General features: G+C 42.7%; 1 protein-coding gene across 2 annotated transcripts; it reads left to right on the plus strand.

Moving 5' to 3' along the window:
* Positions 1-414: 414 nt before the first annotated feature.
* On the plus strand, positions 415-19,878 carry LOC117730323 (protein kinase C delta type-like). 2 transcript variants are annotated; one of them, XM_034531947.1, is made up of 18 exons: positions 415-803; positions 5,884-5,942; positions 10,344-10,466; positions 10,738-11,010; positions 13,372-13,540; positions 14,447-14,478; positions 14,579-14,664; positions 15,007-15,136; positions 15,256-15,356; positions 15,482-15,566; positions 15,774-15,892; positions 16,784-16,957; positions 17,212-17,303; positions 17,420-17,482; positions 17,664-17,802; positions 18,333-18,521; positions 18,669-18,797; positions 18,951-19,878. In XM_034531947.1, the coding sequence occupies exons 3-18, from the start codon at positions 10,391-10,393 to the stop codon at positions 19,107-19,109; spliced, it is 2,016 nt and encodes a 671-aa protein (XP_034387838.1). In that variant the 5' UTR covers positions 415-803; positions 5,884-5,942; positions 10,344-10,390; the 3' UTR covers positions 19,110-19,878. The 2 variants fall into 2 exon arrangements, with proteins under 2 accessions (XP_034387838.1, XP_034387837.1); XM_034531946.1 differs by lacking the exon at positions 5,884-5,942 and having other exon boundaries at positions 418-803.
* Positions 19,879-20,486: the final 608 nt, after the last annotated feature.

Genomic DNA, 20,486 nt, shown 5'->3' on the forward strand with positions numbered 1-20,486 from the left:
GGATCTCTGTGCTCCGCTTGTGTGGAGGTGATGTGGGCACGGCCAATATGGAACCCATATAACCTGTCTGAGAGAGAGAGCGAGAGAGAGAGCGAGAGAATTGATTCCTGCTTTGCTGGTTCTCCTAAAAAAAAAAGTTTGGGGGGGTTTTACTTGAGGGAAAATGTGTTGAAGGGACATTAACACTCAATGTGCCACCGCAGAGCGTCACATCCACTTCATTGGTTTTCATTTAAAAACGGATATATTGCCACAATGTCAAGTTCAACGCAAGGGTTCTACAGACAAACTGCATCTTGGGGGGGGGGGGGGGGGGGAAGCCATTTTCAATATGTCAAAGATCAGGTGTCCGCCGGTGAACTCTGCGGCGGAAGAGCCCGACGTGTTAAAGTTCAGCGCCTTTTAACGCCAATCTTCCGCTCCATTGTATGATTTCATAACTTGTGTAATCATACTAACGTGTGTCTGCGTCAGGGCACACACAGTCTTCACATGCGTGTTGTGGTTAGTGCGCATCCGCGTGTTTGCGAATTCACCTGGTTGACGTCACACGTGAACTGCTCTCTAGCGCGCGAATGCCTGTCGAGCCGCAGTAGTGAGTCACAGACAGAGAGAGAGAGAGAGAGAAAGAGGGAGGGAGGAGAGAGAGAGGAAGAAACAGCTCTAGCAAAGACCTGAACACTTCCTTAACCTCCATTGAAGATTGTGAAGTCGGTCCTCCGGGAGAACCGTGGTTCTCCACAAGAAAAGAAACAAACTAAACTCGCGACAAAAGCGGACACTTTCCAGCTCAGCGGAAGAGGGTAAGTCACAGTTTGCTCGAGAAGAGGTTCAACTATACTTTTGTGTCTGAGGGTGGAAACAAAAACAAAGTTGGGACGACAGCACTTTAGTTTTTGCTCGTCAGGAGTCGATGACGCGGGCGCGCTTTTTGTTTCGCCTCCCAGAGAAAGCCAAAGTAACGCGACTGTCAGTCAGGGAATGAGAGGAGTCGCAGTCGAAAGAATGTCACCCCCTTCTCGCGCCACCGCCTTACGCTGGCAAAGTTGCGCAAGTAAAGCCGTGTTGCTGTGCTCGCGGGTCGGGTCAGCGGGACACAACTTCACGGCCGGGGAAGCGAGATCCAATGCGGCAGCTTGTTCGTCTCGCGAGGTGTTGAGTCAGGGTGGCAACGGAGAGGTCATTTTCAGGGATGAAGCGCGAGCTAACTTTTGTACTGGGCAACAAAAAAAAAATGGGGCTAAAAACCGGTGGCATTCATCAAGATGTTCACGACCACCGCGATGAACACATAGCAAATAATTAAAATAAAAATGTAATATATATATATATATATCGTAAACAATCTCTCTATATCTCTCTATATCTCTCTCTCTCTCTCTCTCTCTCTGGTTTGTGTACACTGAGAAACTACTGACATTTACTCCACAGCCGGTTTGCCTTGTTCAGCTGAGCCGCTTGTGTAAAAAGTCCTCATTTTTGCACTGCAGGTGTAGCAACTAGCAACTTCCATTACATAACACCCGTACCATCCTTCATCACCTTTTCTTGGTAATGTGAATGATTGAGAAGCAGGCCACACAATATTTGTGACAACAGAAAGGCGTTCCATGAGTGAGCAGGATGACTAAATAAGTCTCTGTTTGAACACTGCATTCTTGTATGGGTGTAAACAACTCATCCTTCTGAATCCACAGTAGCCAAACATAGGTTAGCAGCTCCCCAGACACTCTAAACCCATTATCCTATTTTGAAATATCCCTTCCATCGCTTGCGAAAAAAAGACTTGTGTCACAAACTACAACACAAGTCTGCCTTTGTGGCAAGACTGTGTATCCTGTTGCTATCTTCTGGAGGCAATGTGAGCGTGGGTAACACTATCTGCCTGCATCTGCCTGCAGTTACTGATGTGTCAATATTTGCTTGAGGCTTCGTGAGCTGCTTGGAGGACGGGGTCGGGACATCTGCTCAGCAAGGAGCTGCGCTTGCAGCACTGATCGCTCGATAGTACGAGCCGCGTATTAAAAACATGCCCGGATAATGTAGACTATACGTTTAGATTGGTATTGTGTGTGTGTGTGTGTTGGAATATTTGATCATTTAATTTATGACAGGACTGCAGAGTCTAGTCACTTAGATGATCTCTCATCTATTTTTTTTTTTATGAGATATTTAAACAATTGAATATATATATATATATATATATATATATATATATATATATATATATATATATATATATATATATATAAAAGGGACAGTAGCTATGCTGCAGCACTTTAGTTACAATGTACAATACGCGTTTTCTTCTTAAAAGAGCACCTGCTGTTCTACACAAACAGGTGGCAGACACTCATAAAAACACAGCAGTTTGGCATGCATTTGGTAAACCAGCACTGGGACACACACACACACACACACTCAACATGATGCTATCCTGCTCAGATGCTATTTTGTCTGTCTTAACCAAGGCTTTGTGAACTGTGAGCGAGGCAGAAATAGACACCGCTTTTAATGCATGTGGACACACACACACACACGCACACACACACACTCAGTAGCAGCCGGATTCATTCATGCTGGTAGAGTAGATTGACAGTGTGCCAACAAGCTCAGTGGATGGGAAAGAAAAACAGAAAACAGAAAAGGTGACACAGAGGTTTGTGTTCTTATTTGCTGTCAGTCTGAACAGCCAATAGGCGGTTATTAACAACGTGTGTGTCTATTTTGTTCTTCGGTTTATTCTAGACACCAAGTGAAATTATTACGCCATCACTGGAATGCATTTATCTTAACAGCTTTTCATTTGACTCTGACCTTGAACCAGCAATGTCAGCTCTGGTCTCAATCTGCTTTACATGTCTCCTGTCCTGATTGCTGTGTGTATGCACTGGGCAAGAGAAAGGGGGAGACTTGTTTAACCTGTAGGTGTTGGTGTCTCCCCAGACAACATCTGTAATATGTCTGTTGACATGACCTCATGTGTGTGTGAGTGTATGTGTGCGTGTGTGTGGCTGGCAGGCAGGTGGGGTGTTAGACATTAACCTCGGTGAAAGAAAGAAAGGCTTTGATTCTTTCAAGCCGGCCTCCACTGAAATTCATTAAAGGCTGCTTTGTTCAAGGTTATTAGTGTGTGCACGCGCACAAGTACACTTGTGTGCTTTTGAGGTGGTGTTAATGCCGTAATAATACATGCCACAGTGGCTCAGCGAAAAGACTTGTGGATTAAAGCAAGTTTTGTGAGAATTACGTTGCTTTGTTTGAACGAATTCTTCGAAAAAAGGGAATGAATAAAAAAAACATCCAAGTGATTGTTTGTGCTCAAGAAAGTTACTCTCTCACATGAGAAGCTTTATCTCATGTTATTACCTCCACCAAAATAGAAAACTCCTGAAACTCGTTCACATAGTACATTGGGCAGACTCCACAGTGTGCTTTCTAGTATTCCAGCAGGTGTCCACAATCGGCAGTGCTTTCACAGTTCAGAACAATCATTCTCCAGGATCCCTGTTTGATTTTATTTTTGTTTGAGCTTTCATAAAGAGCACTTCCATGACAAATATATGTTCAGTCACACGACTAACTACACACCAGGTTATTAGGTTCAGGTGCGTGTGTGGCCCGGCTGACTCTGGCCATGCTTGTTCAGGTTCATTAAAATCGTGCGGAGCATGTTTGTTCAACTCTAATTTGACAGGCGAGGCCACGCTCCATCCAGCTCAGCTGTTCTGAGTCTCGGTCACTCGCCCGTTCTTTCTCTCTCCATTGTGTGTTGACGGCACACTCTCTTGGAGTAACATTGAGGAGGATAAGGAAACCAAAATGTTTCTATATCCTACTTTTTTTTTTTCTTCATATTCTAGCTTTTATTTAGCATCCTGTCCGGCCAGCTTTCATCGCTCAATGTTTCCTCTCTTTTTTTTCTTTTCTTTTTATTATTATTATATTTTACAAAGCGCTCTCACGGCTCCACTGCCCCCTTTCTTAGTAGACAAACACTGGCTAACGTATCTGTAATTGAAAACATATGTGAAGATAATGAGGCAGCCAAGTCAAAAAGATATCAATGTGCTGACTCAAAGGAGCCCGTTTGCTGCGAGTGTCGACGGTTTCGCAACGTTTGTCATCCAATTGAGTTTAATCAACTCTACCGATGGGCTGATTTTACAGTGGGCATTTTGGCTTGTCATCAAAGGAAAAGCCCAGGTGTTAGTAATAACCATAACGATGGCCTTTTCGTCTCGGTGAGCTTAAACGGTGAGCCAGCAGACCCAATACCTGAAACCGAAGCAGACAAATGATATCCAGCATTGTGTTATATATATATATATATATATATAATATATATATATATATTATATATATATATATATTCATTAAGACCTGTGCTTTTCCATCTGTGCCATGTTCAAAGTTTTGAGTCAGCAGAATTTAAACCTAAGTATTAAAAGTTTAAATATACTTTTTTTTTTTTCGCGAGACAGTAGAAAAAGGTGTCATTGAAAACGTGGATAATGGTCTCATTCCTTTTTAGGTGAGACAGTTTCAGGGTCCCGTTGTTGTGCTATGCCGGCTCACTGCGAGATGACTTACTGTAACTGAGCCATCGGTATCATTATGTGTCACACCTGTGCGTCAAAATGTTTAGGTTGTAGTGCCTTTTTGTCCTGAATGTCTTCTAGATTAAAAATACATCTGTGCTGCCTTTGGTACTTATAGATATACAGTCTAAACGTGCTGAGCTGTCACTAAGTACATTTCTGTTGCCTCGTACTCCAGCACACTGAGGGTGTTTATACCTTCACATCACATGAACAGTGTAGCAACTGGAGCCCTTTCAATATCCAGAGATATATATATAATGTAATCGAACAAGTTACCATGATCTCCATTTAAATCATCGGGTTTAATATTTGGTTCCTTTTGCATACAATGACATCAGTAGACACTTGGTATCGGGGGCGTTGTGCCTCGAGGCCGGCGAGGGTGGGTCCGGTATCTAACTTCACTTAGTAAAAAAAATGGTTGGCTTTTTCTACACGTCTTAAGATTGTTTAAGGGGTTTAGACGTTCATAAGTGCAGTGTTGTCAAACATTCACACTTTTTTTGAGACTGAATCCCTTTCAGCTCTTCTGCAGGCGGCTCGATGATGCAATTTCAGCATTGGGATTAATACTGTATATTAGTAATCTAATACTATCTTTCTTTGATTTGAGGATTTCCTAGTCAACTCTGCTGGTGATGAAGGAAGGAAGGACATGTTGTTGTAGTTGCATTAATGGTGCCTGTCGGTCTGTTCATTCCTATAAATTAAAGGTTGACGTTCCAAAAATATTTCCCAACCTGCTAGACCTGCTTGTTCACGACTTCCACTAAATTACATTCCCAGTAGCTCTGCACATACCAAACCATTGACTTGTTTAATGTTCTTCCCTGAACATGACCTTGATGATGATTTATTGTTGACTCACGCATCTCTCGTCTCCAGCGGTGCATTTCGTTTCAATGCATCCGATTGAATGGAATATTGTTTTCACGTTTTTATTAGCGACTTGCTAAAAAGCCTGGGTCTGCTGTCCAGTTCATCACATGATTAACTGTTCAAGGAATCTGTTTCTTGAAGTTGTCGTTATTACATGCTGATCCTGAAATATATTGCATATAGTTTAGTTTATAAGTTGTATAGTTCATATAACGTCCTCAGAGCTGATAAAACGGGTGACAGGGATTTTCTCGTCAAGTTAAAGTGGCATTTAATAACATGTTGGAGTTACTTTTTTTTGTTGTCATGTTTTCTGCATACGTCTTCCAGTCAGTGTATAATTTATGAATTATTTTGAGACTTAAACACATGAACTTTAAAATGTACTGATACTTTGCAGGCCTTCCAGTCGAGGACGAAAGCCTGAGAGTAGCGAAAGCTCCTTGAGGCCACGCGCACGTGAGCAATATACATCTCATTGGTAGTCGACTGCATTGTGGCTGCATCTTGTGAAGGCAAATCTGGTTCTCGCAGAGTATGAGTTCTCCTCATGGCCACTGGCCTGAGTACCAGTTTCTTTTTTTCTTTCCCACTCTTTTGCTCTTTTACTCTACCCACCCCTTCCACAATTTCATGTGCTCATTCTTTCCACTCTCTCTGGAGAAACAAGGCTCTCTTTTCTTTGTAGCAATGGCTGTGTATGTGTGGGCCTACATAAGAGACTTTGTGTGTGTGTGAAGTGGACTCTAAAAATGTATATCAACGTGTGCATTTCACATCTGGCAAGCTCCATAACATGGATTAATATTATGTTGGTGTGTCTCCGTGTCTGTCCGTCTGTCTGTGAGCATGCGTGGGCTGTATTATGAGAGCTCGAATAGTTTCTCGACCCTCCTGACCTCACTCAGAAACAGTCGCTTGTTTAGCAGGGGTCACTCAAAGACTACACATCAACTAATATAGGTGTCAGTCTCCTGAAAATCCACAATATCCCAAAATGTAATTAGCAAAGAGATGCACATATGTTTTTGTTGGCCCATGACTTATGACAGCTGCAGAGATCCTGCTAAATGTTACTTTATCGTCCATCTTGCTCCCACTTAAACCTGGGCAGGGATTTGTGGTTTTGGAACAATACAGGGTGGTATACATGGTGGCTCTGTGGTAAGCTCTGTCACGTCACAACACAAAGGTCCTTGGTTTGAATGAGCTGGCCGGAAAAAAAAGCCTATTTGTGTGGACATGTTGAAGCATTGGTAGGTTTGTGTAGGTTTCCTCCATTTGAAAATCATGTCATTTTCTTTTGCTGCAACCAGCAGTTACTGAAAAAAAGTTACAATCAGTCACGAACAAAGATATAAGTCAAAGACATTTTCCCAAAAGCAATCACTCGTAAATGGTTACAAACCGACCCACCCTCGATAGAAAACTGGACTGAAACCATTAAAGAAATCCACGAGATCGAAAGAATGACCTTCCTTCTGAGACTAAGAAAGGACAAATAAATAACAAGATGGACAAAATATGTCAGAATAAGGACATTGGCAGGAGATTCGCCCTCCCTAACCCCACCAGTTTTTGGAGTTTGTAGGCTCTAGAGGCTCATGATCTTATAAAAAAACGAGCACTATTCTTAACTAAGATGTAACTCTATAGATAGATATATTTAGATCCAAGTATAAGAAACCCTAGAACTCTTTGAATATATTTTTTTATATCTGATGGTTGGACCGAATTTATGGTTGACACGATTGACTGACAAACAGTGTTGCATGGTTGATTTGATTGTTATTTTCTTAATATTTTTACTTATTTTATCCTTCCTTACTTTCAAATGATTTATTTATTGTCAAACTGTATTAATACCTAAATAAAATACTAAGTATAAAATAAATAAAAAATACATTTTCCCAAACCTATTACCTGGCTACTGAGTAACCTCTCACGTTTGGAGCAGTTAGGGGGGCTAAGAGGCTTACTCAAAGCAAGTGGCACCTCCGTGGTGGATTTTGACACGTCTAGTGTTAGTCAATCACTTCTCCAGATTCTTCTTGCTTGTCCGGAAAATCAAGCCAGCAACGTGCAGATCACACGTCTGCCTCTGTTGTGCCTTAATCCTTCCTACACACATATCAGTCAATTGATGTAGTATGTTCAGCTGCACACAATGTACAGTAACACCTGCGATCTGTTCAGTGCAGTGCCGTCTTGTACTGCAAAGGAGCTCCACATAGGGATTTAGAAAAGAAATGGAGGAATTAGAGACGAGGTTTCCACTTTCAAAAAAGCTCTCGGCACAAAAAGACAATTCTTCAGAACCTAATGCTTTCTTTTCTCTCTCTTTATACATCTGTCACTCAGCTCAACATAGCATTGAGTCTGTCATCAAGTCTGAACATGAACACAAAACCAAACTCATCCTTTTTTATGGATGATTAATTATAAAAGCAAACACGCTACATTCCTGTCCAGGAGTTTATGTAAAATAAGGACATGTTTCTGTGCATTTAGCATTTAGGAATTACTGTACAGCAGGGGTCACCAATCTTTTTGAAACTGAGAGCTACTTCAAGGGTACAAAATAATACAAAGGGCTACTTGTTTGATATAAACTTCCTGAATAACAAAGTCGCACAAATCACCTTTTAATAAAAAGAATATATGTGATGTGACTCACAATATATTATAATATATATAATAGTGCTGGGCAAAAGATAAACAAATTTAATCGATTAATCGCATGATTTTTCTGCGATTAATCGCATTATGTGCAAAATTCAAGAATAAATTAAAAACTAGTGGATTGCACGCATTTATTTTAAAATAATGTTATCAGAACAATATAACAGGCACTCTGGGAGCAACAGCAAGTTAACATACAGAATATAAATATGTTTAAAGGTCTAGCACAAAAAAAAAACACAGCTGTAATTTACTGTGCAGGGGACTTTTAGTCTGTACAGCCTCTGAAAACATAAAGCAGTTACACTAACCCTTCTTTGTAGTCCGCTCCGTTTCATACAAATCAACGGTGCGTCTTGAGGCTCACACGCGCCGTCTTTCGTTGTGTTTCTTATGCTGCGTTTGGTGTGAACGCAGCATTAGGACGCTCCTCAGACCGACCTCTTCCTCTACAGGACTCGGTCTGGAGTCCGCTGCTGATCATTGTTCCTGTGTTGGTTTATCCACAGTTCTCCCGCACGCCGCAGTAGTCTGACGAAGTTTCGCTCCACTGGTTGTTTCAATGCTGCGTAACGTACTTCATGCTCGTGGTACTTCATGCTCGTGGTACTGCATGCTCGTGGTACTTCATGCTCGTGATAACTCCAGTTTACGGTGGTTACAAATAGCTTTGCTTTTATTAACTACGCGTCTGGTAGATATGTTTAAATGAAAATGTCCATTAAAAGTGCCTTTCTCCATGTTATCTGTCAATGTGCGCATCATCATTAAGCCCCTCCCAGCATTAAGCCCCCCCCCCAATGCAAAAAAAAAAAAAATGCGTTAACGCATCATAAAATTATTGTCGGCGTTAATGGATTGCTACGTTAACGCGTTGTTAACGGGTTAACGTGCCCAGCCCTAATTATTAACAATAATTTCCACAACAATGATGGTAGGAAACACAGATATATTTAAAAATGCAACATTTATTTCTCTGCGTACAGAAATAATATTTCATATTGGGGCTAAACACCATTGTGTAGTAAAACGCGAGGCTGTTTGCCTTAAATCACAGGCGTGCCATTTTGCTGAATGATTATTAAAGCAAGATTATGTTAATGGTGCAAGAGACGGAATTCTGTGGGATTGTGTTGCTGCTTTGGGATTTTGGATGTGGGCTGATATGCCCCGACGCAGATGGTGAGGTGGTAAATTGATGTCGGATTGTAGAAATGTGAGGCATCATTACGTGTATAATGATGCCACACACATTTAATTTGACTTCATATCACATGTTACTTTGCGCTTGTATATTCTCTTTGTCAAACTACCAGCAGTGTTTTTGTTGTGCTTCTCCTTTGCTGGGCAGGTTAAGAATGGCTATGATGGGACTTCTGTTCAAACCCCACAAAGAGCACTGTAAGAGGAAGTGTACAAAACAAATAGAAACCAGTGCTGAATAAATCTGTTAGTGGAGCAATTCAGCTTCAATGAAGCAAGTGGGTGGACACTTTTGGAAGCAGTGGTTTCTGTTTTAGTTTTGTGCTTTGAAATTAGGTGGAGAACTCTTGAATGAATACATTTAGTCCAACTAATACATGAGAAGACCTTTGTGTGAGGCGAATACCTTTTTACAAGTGAGTTGAATTAGGTCATTTGTCTTTGAGCATTATAGATCCTAATCCTGCATTTCTGGCCTGATGCCTCATCTAGATTGATTCAGAGCTAAGTAGAGACTGTTAGCGACAGCATACTTTTAATGGAAAAGAAATCCCACATACCAATGTGAAAACTGGAAAGTACCAAAAGACACTTTACTGCTTATCTTTTACCATTTGTTTGTTTGTTGTCCAAACATTCAGACTGACTATTCTTTTTCTTTCGCTGGAAACCCCAAACTGTGCACATGAGAGCAGGATGAATGAATGAGTTAGTTTATTCTTCCCTCATTAATGGCAGGTAGTTTCCAAAGTTATGTCTTGAGTTGAAACTTCCTCTGCAGTTCACATCTGAGGACACTGTTGGCCACAGGCTCTCTTCCTTCTTGTTTTCAGTGCAGAACTGAAGCAATCACAGTACAAAATGAATAACGCGCGGCAAGATATTGCCCAATATCGCAAATCACAAAACTTGCCTCAAGGGGCTTTACAATCTGCGCAGCGTTCTAAATGTGGGTCTTTTTTCTTGACGGCTTAGGTGAGAAGTCACCATGGCGCCCTTCCTGCGTATTGCCTTCAGTGCTTATGACGTGGGCGTTCTGCACTCCTCTTGCTGAACCTCCCATCTGCGCCATCAAGATGAAGGAGTCCGTCAACACAGGGTATGTAAGATACACACACACACACACACACACACACACACACAGTTATGTTTTACCTAGATAAGGGAGTTCCACAGTGACCAGGGAGACCTGACGTCCCAAGTTCAATTGATTCACCACCCACCATCTGCTGGTCTCACAATTCCACAAGCAAACTCTCTACCAGCTCCAGACACTGTGTGCAGTAATTGCTCCGCTGCTGTGTCTTTACTGAAAGAGTAAAAGACTAAACGTATTTTTCCTAATGATGATCCTGATCGTTTTTCACAGAGCGAGGAAAGACCTTGGTCCAGAGGAAGCCCACCATGTACCCGGCCTGGAAAGCCACTTTTGATGCTCACATCTATGAGGGGCGAGTCATAGAAGTGGTCCTCATGCAGAGTGCTGAGGAGCCATTGGCCAAGGCCACGGTTGGAGTGTCTGTACTGGCAGAACGCTGTAAGAAGTCGAAGACCAGCGGCCGTGCCGAGTTCTGGTTGGACCTGCTTCCTTCGGGGAAGGTCCAGATGGATGTGCAGTACTTCTTGGAGGACACTGATGCAGGTAAAACCGCTGCATTTTAAAAACCTGGTTTAAAATATTTTGTATAATTCTAACATTGGATATGTATGACTGAATAGGTCTGTTAAAATTCAGGAAGAAATATTCCTGGATATCAATCAAAATCCAATCTGCTTCATCAGGATCACGCGGGTGTGGTTTGATCAGATTACATTGACAGTGGTTCAGCGATTTACACAAGCTGGCATCACATTTCATTTAGATTCAAATATTGATAAATCCTGTTTGTAAATATGTTATATAAGAGCATGCCCTGTTTATAGATGAGCCCAACCCAGTTGAAACTGGCCTCGTAAATTGGGCAATAAATCATGTGGTCTTTAAGGACCCCATGACTCACCAAGAAGTTTCAATATAACCAACACAAACACACGGCATCAAAACTGAGTTCCCTGACCGGGAATCGAACCCGGCCGCGGCGGTGAGAGTGCCGAATCCTAACCACTAGACCACCAGGGACTGTTGTCTTTACAATTGAATATAGTACACTACCCATGGCTCTTAGAAAAGATCCGCTGCCGTCCCTCTTTTTTGCTCCACCCCCTCCCACCACTATCATGTCGATCCACAGAAAATCACTCTCCTTCAGTGGCTATATGTGCCCTCTACTGGCGGAGATGATTCCCTATGTAGTGTTCATTTCCTTGCACTTTCAACACACAACCACAGTTAAACATGTTAGTTATTGTGGACCTCTCTGGAGAGGGTGGAGTCTTTATGCTCTGGGCCAACCGCCTACCTCAGAGTGCCAAGGGTGAACCTGCATGCTGACATGTGTCAAGTGAAGCTTGTCAGCTGACTACAGGTGTGGCCATATCGCCGCCGCCATATCACAGTCCTTCAAGGTCAGATAGGCAATTAGCCTCAGGGCTGTCAGTGCTTTTAATATGTAGCAAACATACTGAACACAGCAATGCATATGTACTGTATATGGAACGGCAACATATCGTATATCAGGTCTAAGTTGCTATTTTAGATATCGGTGGTCTATCCTTTCAGGAACGGGGAGAGGGCAGGGCGCATTAAATGATGGCTATTTTGGCCTCTTTATGATGTTTAATAGCACTTCAAATGATCCCTCATTGCCAGCTTGAGTTCAACATTGCATGACATTATCTCCTTTCTAAAACCTATTCTAGTTTCACTTCAGCTGTAAGAAGCAGAAGTTAGGCGGAGCAGTGCTGACCAGCAGTGTCGTGTTCAACTGCTAGCTCACCACCCCAGACAGGGAACCACCCCCCACCCCACCCCACCCCCGTCTACGGTTGTCTCTGCTGTCTGCCAACACGGTAGTGGGAATGGAGTGAGATTTACAAACCGGTTCCGTTCAGGGGGAGTTTCTGTGTGTGAGGAGCACAGTCGGGGATCAGGGTTGGAGGGGGGCGGCTGCCGTTATGAAAGGGCTCCATACTCCATCAGCTCCCTCCTACACACTCCACAGGTTTCCTGAAAAGCAGCCCGGAGTATTTTTAGACATGTGTGAACAGCTCTCAGTGCTGTCTGCCCCCCCCCCCCCCCACCACCCCCAGCCCCCACCACCACCATCACCACACACACACACACACACACACACACACACACACACACACACACACACACACACACACACACACACACACACACACACACACACACACACACACACACACACACACACACACACACACACACCACAACCCCAACCGCCTTGGCTCGGCTCACTGATGCACTGTCCAAACCTGAACATCTGTCAGTGGAGTGGCAGAGAGCAAAGTGGTTTATCTCGCTCTCCTCGTCACTCTTCCCACTTTTCCTTGTCCAACTATTGTCTCTTTAAGGCGACTCCATTTTTTTTAATTGGCCCTCCCTCTCTGCCCTCCCTCACCACCCCTCCACCCATTTACCCTCGCGAGCTCTTTCTGAGTTCTCTGCCTTCTTTGTTTACCTCTCTCACGCCTCTTTTGCTGTGGTGTCTGGGTGACTTTTGACCCCACCCCGTTGATTTGCGTCAGTCAAAGCCGCTTATACAAGACGGCATTTTTATGTGTTTACCCTGCATTTAGCAGCGGTAACAGCAGCAGAGGCCCCCTTCTATAGCTAGTAGGGATTTTTGACTAAATAACCCTTGGCTGTCAGAGCTGATTTTCCGATAATGCACACTGTGACGTCATTCAAGCAATGTCAATAGAGCTCATCAGCTAGATTGTAAACGATTTGGGTGGTTAAATAATTTACACGATTCCCGCCATTTATCTTTGGAAATCATTCAAATGTGTATTTGGATAAGACCGCACTTTAAAGCCGTTTGAAAAAACATAGAAATGCAAATACAGTAGTTTGATGTTAATCCTTCTCTCCCCTCAGTGTCGTGTCAGCAATCGGTGAAGGTTTCTTGCGAGGATGGCCTCACGACCCTCAACAGGAGGAGAGGAGCCATCAAGCAGCCCAAAATTCACATCATCAAGAACCACGAGTTTACCGCCACCTTCTTCGGCCAACCCACCTTCTGCTCTGTCTGCAGGGAGTTTGTCTGGTGAGATGCCATGATGGGAGCTGTCACTATTATGATGTATATCTGCTGCATTCCAGGAAGAGACCGTGGTAGTAATTTCCAATGCTACTCTGCACGGCGTATCCAAATGCAGACGTCTTTCTCGCCTGCATTAATATTACACTTGTGTTTATATTTAGATGCCACTGGCACAGCTTTGATAATTCCAGGCCGCTTAAGCTGTCACCTACTGTATGTTCTCTGCGTGCCAAATGAGACAAAAGCATCAGATGTCCAATAAGAGAAGCCTAGCCTCGCACGGATGCTTCTCAAAAGACCAATTAGTAGCGGTTCTAGTTTCCTTAACGGAGCAGTGTGGGGTTTTTGTAATAGTAGAAACAGCAGCAGGGCTGCTATTGTGGGAATGAGTCACTGTCTTGGGAAATCCCGCAAAGCTGTCATGTTGTCTTCCAACCATGTCAGCAGCACGTACCGAGATCCTACTACGACTACTATATCCCACGTAGAGGCCGGCAGAAAGAAAATATCAATTTCAATCTCGTGATCGTACATGTGAAAGATATTTTCCAGTTATGCTGTTAACAAATCAATTTGCCGTGTCAACTCCAGTAACGAGTGTCTCGTGCTTTTTCTTTTTGCACTTGCATGATGCTTTGGAGGAGAGTTTGCCGAGACTACAGATGTAGTTTGGTAGCTGTTGCATAAAGGAGTCGTAAACGTGTGTTTTAGTGCTGCCAATTATCTGAACGCTAGGCTACAGTACATCATTGTCATAACCACCAGCCTACTATTGTAAAACCATTCTGGATATATTGTTTTTGATGTCAGCAGCCATATTTCTCTTAGTAATGGCCAAGGAAATGGCCTTTTTTGGCTTCATCTCACCCATTACAAAGATTCAATTACGTTCCTTTTCTCCCCATACAGGGGGTTCAACAAGCAAGGTTACAAGTGCAGACGTGAGTGTTTTCACTAAATGCTGTCTGCATGTTGAATTACATTTCATCCTTTTTGTATTCTTCACAGTTAACAAAATATGTATTCATGTATTTCCCCCAGAATGCAATGTGGCGATCCACAAGAGATGCATCGATAAAATCATCGGCAGGTGCACCGGGACAGCAGCCAACAGTCGGGACACTATGGTGAGCAAAGTTAATGTTCTCCAACATCAACGCAAAGCCTCTCCTCAGATATGACACTCTTTAATTTATAGCATTTATGCACTGGTATTAAGTATTCTATTGGTCATTAATGTCGTCAACATGTTTCGTCTTTCCTCAAAACGATGCAAACTGTCAACTAAACACAGATTCAAACAAAGTTTACAAACAACATCAGTGTATAGACTCAATACGAATTGGCTGTGGAAATTCCATTCATCTCAAAAGCAACTAAAACGGGCAAAACATATTCCCGCGTGTGTCTACTGTATTATCAGATAGCAGCTTCCCGTGTGTTTTTAATGGATCTCTGCGTGCTTGTAGTTCCAGAAGGAGCGCTTCAAGATCGATATGCCGCATCGCTTCAAGCAACATAACTACAAGAGCCCCACTTTCTGTGACCACTGTGGCAGTCTGCTCTGGGGTCTCTACAAGCAGGGCCTTAAATGTGAAGGTAATGTGTCTTAAATGATACGTTTGCCCGTCCCCTGCTTCCTTCCATGCCCGTGACTTATTTTTTTCTCGTTCATCCTATCTCCACCTGACCAATCCATTTTTCACATCTCTGACCAGACTGTGGCATGAACGTACATGCTAACTGTCAGAAGAAAGTGGCCAATCTGTGTGGAATCAACCAGAAACTACTGGCAGAGGCTCTGTCTCAAATCAGCCAGGTTTGTACTGTAACGTGGACTTTCTGATCATTTAATGCCAAACAGTGATACAAAAAAGTATGAATTACCAATTGTTCATGTACAATGTCAAGAATATTCTAGCAATCTTTTTTTTCCATCCCTAGAAATCTATCAGGAAGTCTGATGATTCCAATGCAGAAGAAATTGGGATCTATCAAGACATCAACAGTGCAACAGTGGACTCTGGTGGTAAGATGGGTTCATTGTAGCGCACACTGTCAAACACAGTCGTTTTGTTTAAATTAAGTTTAGTCATTCAAAGTCAAATAGGAATAGGAATCTTTTTAAACTTTATTCACATCCTCAAATCTTTACCCTTTGACTGAGTTTGCATGCGTCTTTGCATTCAGGTTTGCATGCGTATTTACTCTGTGTGCAAATGTGCATTTATTGTAGACGGCAAGGCACGTGAGGGCTTGAGCCCAGGCCCAGCCACACCTACAGTACCCCGGGTACGCCTCAACATGAACCACCTGGTATTCCACAAGGTGCTGGGAAAAGGCAGCTTTGGCAAGGTAGGCCCCAGGGTCCCCATCTTCAAATGCTTTCCTGAATTTAATATTTTAACATGAAATGATTGTGTAAGCATAAAACTAGAAGACACTTCAAACGTTGTACAGACATGTTATGCCAATGGTGTTAAGCATATATGGTACAAAACACAAAACACATTCATCCTGAAATTGTCTCCATGTGAACGTTTGTAGATGATCATTATCTTCCAAATATGGCCATAAAAAATGTCCATATATTCATGTCTCCATGAAAGATGTGTGAAATTATGAAAGTGAGTTCTGAAGGGCACACATCTTCAAGATGAGATTCTTATCATGGTATCATGTCTTAGCAATCATCATCCTTCCTTCTACCATATTTGATATACGTTTTTTTGTTTCTGTGTTAATTTTATCATTAATTAATGACAAATTAATTAATGTAGTTTATTTTTTATTTTTTTTATTTTCGTTTATCAACAAGGTTTGTTGGATCAATACATCTAGTCACTGCCTGTTCCACAACTTCCCTTACTCCCATGTTAACGGTGGCTTTCAGATGAGAACAGAGCCTGGTTATGTATCAATTACTACAGATGCGAGGCACCATTTGACCAAGACTTACACCCAACATGAAGGTTGACCTATTTGAGAGAACAGAGAAGCAGATGATGGAAGGCGCATCTGTGTCCAGGCCCCATTAGGCCGTGTGGCAGTGAGCTCAAACATCCAGTGTCCTCACTGAGGTAGATTGAGCTTTTAGGATCACCAAACGAGAGGAGAGGAGAGGAGAGGAGAGGGGGAGGGAGGAGGGTAATAAATAAACCTCCTCGTTTTTTGATTTTTGTGCTCCATGAAACTGGTGTCATCACACTGATGAAGTACTCACTCTAAGTGTCTTTGACACCCCAGGTGCTGCTGGCAGAGCTGAAGGGGAAGGGCCAGTACTTTGCTGTGAAGGTCCTGAAGAAGGATGTCGTTCTCATGGACGACGACGTGGAGTGCACCATGGTGGAGAAGAGAGTCCTGGCCCTCGCCTGGGAGAACCCCTTCCTCACACACCTCTACTCCACATTCCAGTCTAAAGTAAGCACACTGATACTGAACATCTACATCTGCTAGTAAAACCTGCGAAAGCATGTTCTCTGATCGGGAATCAACACAGGCGGCAGTAATAGTCACAACTCCCAGTTGTTGATAAAGACCCACACTCCAGGCCCCCCTTGTCTGAATCCATTCTCACACACACACACACACACGCACACACACTCTCTCTTTCTGTCTCTTCCTGTCTCATCTGTCTGCCACCGCGAGCTGACAATATTGTGTTGTTTGCACAGGAGCACCTCTTCTTTGTAATGGAGTACCTGAATGGAGGCGACTTGATGTTCCACATCCAAGACAAAGGGCGTTTCGAGCTCAACAGAGCCACGTAAGTACACAGGAACACCGCTTAAAGAACCATGAGCGACTGTCGTTTTCCACATTGGAGGATCTGTAACTGGCTCTTGTGATTCATGGTTGTTTTTCACATTTCAACTTTCAAAGATTCTACTGTGCCGAGATAATAGTGGGACTGCAGTTCCTCCACTCTAAAGGAATCATCTACAGGTAAGATCCCACAGCCATTCTGCGCTGATGTCTGCAGTCTCTATATTCAAGTTGTTACTGCAGCAGAAGAGGCTGGAACCGAATCTCTATTTCTGATCCTTGACTACAGTACTCCAAACAGAATATACTGTACTGCAGATGGTTGTACATTGTATGTATCTCTTCCTGTGTCTTTCCTCAGAGATCTGAAGCTGGACAATGTGATGCTGGACAAGGACGGACACGTCAAGATAGCAGACTTTGGCATGTGCAGAGAGAGTGTGTTTGGAGACGTCAAAGCCACCACATTTTGTGGGACACCAGACTATATCGCACCAGAGGTTAGATTCAGGGCTGATGTCACATTTCATACCACTACTGTTTTAATCAAATTCCCTAAAAAGACTATTGATTCTGCAGTTTGTTTTAAATTTATTTATTTATTTTTATTATTTATGTGTGTGTGTGTATGTGTATATATATATATATATATATATATATATATATATATATATATATATATATATATGTGTGTGTGTGTGTGTGTGTGTGTGTGTGTGTATATATATATATACATATATATACACACACACAAATAAATACATATTTTTTTTAAATTTTATTTATTTATTATTATTATTTTTATTTTTTTTACCGTCACCTTGTAATGCAGCCCTTCATTCACTCAGTCTATAGCCCTACTTGATGTCATTAGGTGGCATGGTAGGTTTTACACATGTCCTTGTGGTCACATGTTCATTGGCCATGCAATATTGGTGGAAAACATCAGAGTGCTTCCATCTAGACTTGTGTGTCCTTGTTCTTGTCACTAGTGTCTAAAGTGTCTTTGTGAAACGGTCTCTCCTCTCAGATCCTGCTAGGACAGAAGTACACCTTCTCTGTGGACTGGTGGTCTTTCGGCGTGCTGGTGTACGAGATGCTCATCGGTCAGTCGCCCTTCCAAGGCGACGATGAGGATGAGCTGTTTGAGTCCATCAGGTCGGACACCCCTCACTACCCTCGGTGGATCACCAAGGAGGCCAAGAACCTCATTGAACTGGTACCTAACAGGATACATGTGTTATTACTAGGCACACTGTATTCCACGTAGGCAGACACAGTGTTTACATCATTAACCTTAATTGATTTCAATTTGGACCCTCCTCCTCATCAATATCTGTCTTCCTTCTCTCCATCGTCATTCCAGTTGTTTGAGCGAGATCCCAGTCGCAGGTTGGGTGTGGTGGGCGATGTCCGTGCCCATCCGTTCTTCAAAACCATCAACTGGCCAGCACTGGAGAAGAGACAGATGGACCCTCCTTTTAAGCCCAAAGTGGTACGAGTCTATGAGTATTTTATTTTTCTTAACAAACAATGGAGGGACCTGACATGTGTGTAAAATATGATTGTATGAATCCAGGATGCCGATTTACCTCAGTGTGCATTGTAAGCACCAACCTAACTGAAATCCCTGACCCACCACCCACAGAAATCCCCCAGTGACTGCAGCAACTTTGACCGAGAGTTCCTGAGCGAGAAGCCGCGGCTCTCCCACGCTGACAAGAACCTCATCGATTCCATGGACCCGGCAGCGTTCGCTGGCTTTTCCTTCATCAACCCCAAACTGGAAAACATGATTAGCAAATGAAAAGAACTAAATTGCTCCTTTGGGAACACGGTCTTAGCCTCAGACTTGGAAATAGGCTCTGAGTGCAACTGGATGGATAACAAGAACATGAAAAGATTTGGGCTTGACTATGACTTCTATAGTTCCTCTATCGGAGGACGAGAGATAAAGCTGGCGTTTAAAGCAAACATCTCGTCTCAACTGTCAAAACTGTATAGGTGTATAAAATAATATAAAGCTCCAGGAAATTAAGGGAGATTCTTATAATGAAGGGTGGGGGGAGTAGGAGGGGGGTAGTCAATGATGCATTCTGTCTTTTCTTACTCTTCTGTCATTTTGCCTCGTGATGACACCTTGAATATAAGCGGATCATCGAATGTACTGTATTTTAATCCACCGGATTTAAATCCCTCTGAATTGAAGTTCCTCCATCACACATCCCAGAGTCTCGCATAACCTGAAAAGCATTAATCCGGTTTAAATGTTGTCACGTATTTTAATGTACACTTGGTTTCAAAAACCTCTTGCTGAACATCCAACTGAAGTGTCGTGCGAACAATCGCTCTGCACTTAATATTGATTTTCTGGGCTGCCATCACTTATTGGACAGCAATGTTATGGTACTTAACCTGTATATGTGCTGAAGGATGTGTAATCTTGTGTGGGAGGTATGGGCATTCCACTGTAAGCATTTTGGTCTTTGAAATGTATTATGTTACTTAAATGTAGGGATTTTTAACATGAAAATAATAGTGCTGTATATGGAAAATGAATATGTACATTCCAATGAGCTGCCTGTGAGCTATGGGTGTCCTTTTTTTTTGTACTCATCTTTTACATCTGATTATAAATAAATACATTGTAAACTCTTAAAGCCAGTGCCGCTTGATTACATTGTGCATTTAATTGACATGTGTTGGTGATTTGCAGATGGTCTTTCTAAACAAAAATCCTATTGTAAAGAAATTCCAGTCCTATTCACTTATATTGTGGTTCTCTGGTCACTGCCAGTTTCAAGCCATTGTTTGCTAGATGATTTTAAGGAGCCGACTCTGGCCTCACCTCCCAGAAAAGGCGAATTTCTTTGGAAGGGCACTAAAACATGTCCAAGTACCGCTGGGATTTTGTCACTACCTAAAAGAGAAAGACCTGTCTGACTTTACTGACATCTAGCGGTCAGGTGCCATAACTGCACCTCCTCGTGTGGGCGAAAGGCGAGGAGACATTCCTGCAGTGCGCACGGCTTATGACCTGTCCTCGTCCTCTGTCCCCAGCAGGAACCCCCTGCCTACTGCAGGGTGTGGACAGTCAACACATAACAAACACGAGGCAAATAACAGCGACCTGCAATCCGCAATAAACCAAGTCAAGTTGCCTTTTAATGCAAAAGGCATCACA

The sequence above is a fragment of the Cyclopterus lumpus genome, chromosome 5 (assembly GCF_009769545.1).
Source record: "Cyclopterus lumpus isolate fCycLum1 chromosome 5, fCycLum1.pri, whole genome shotgun sequence".
Taxonomy (NCBI): Eukaryota; Metazoa; Chordata; class Actinopteri; order Perciformes; family Cyclopteridae; genus Cyclopterus; species Cyclopterus lumpus.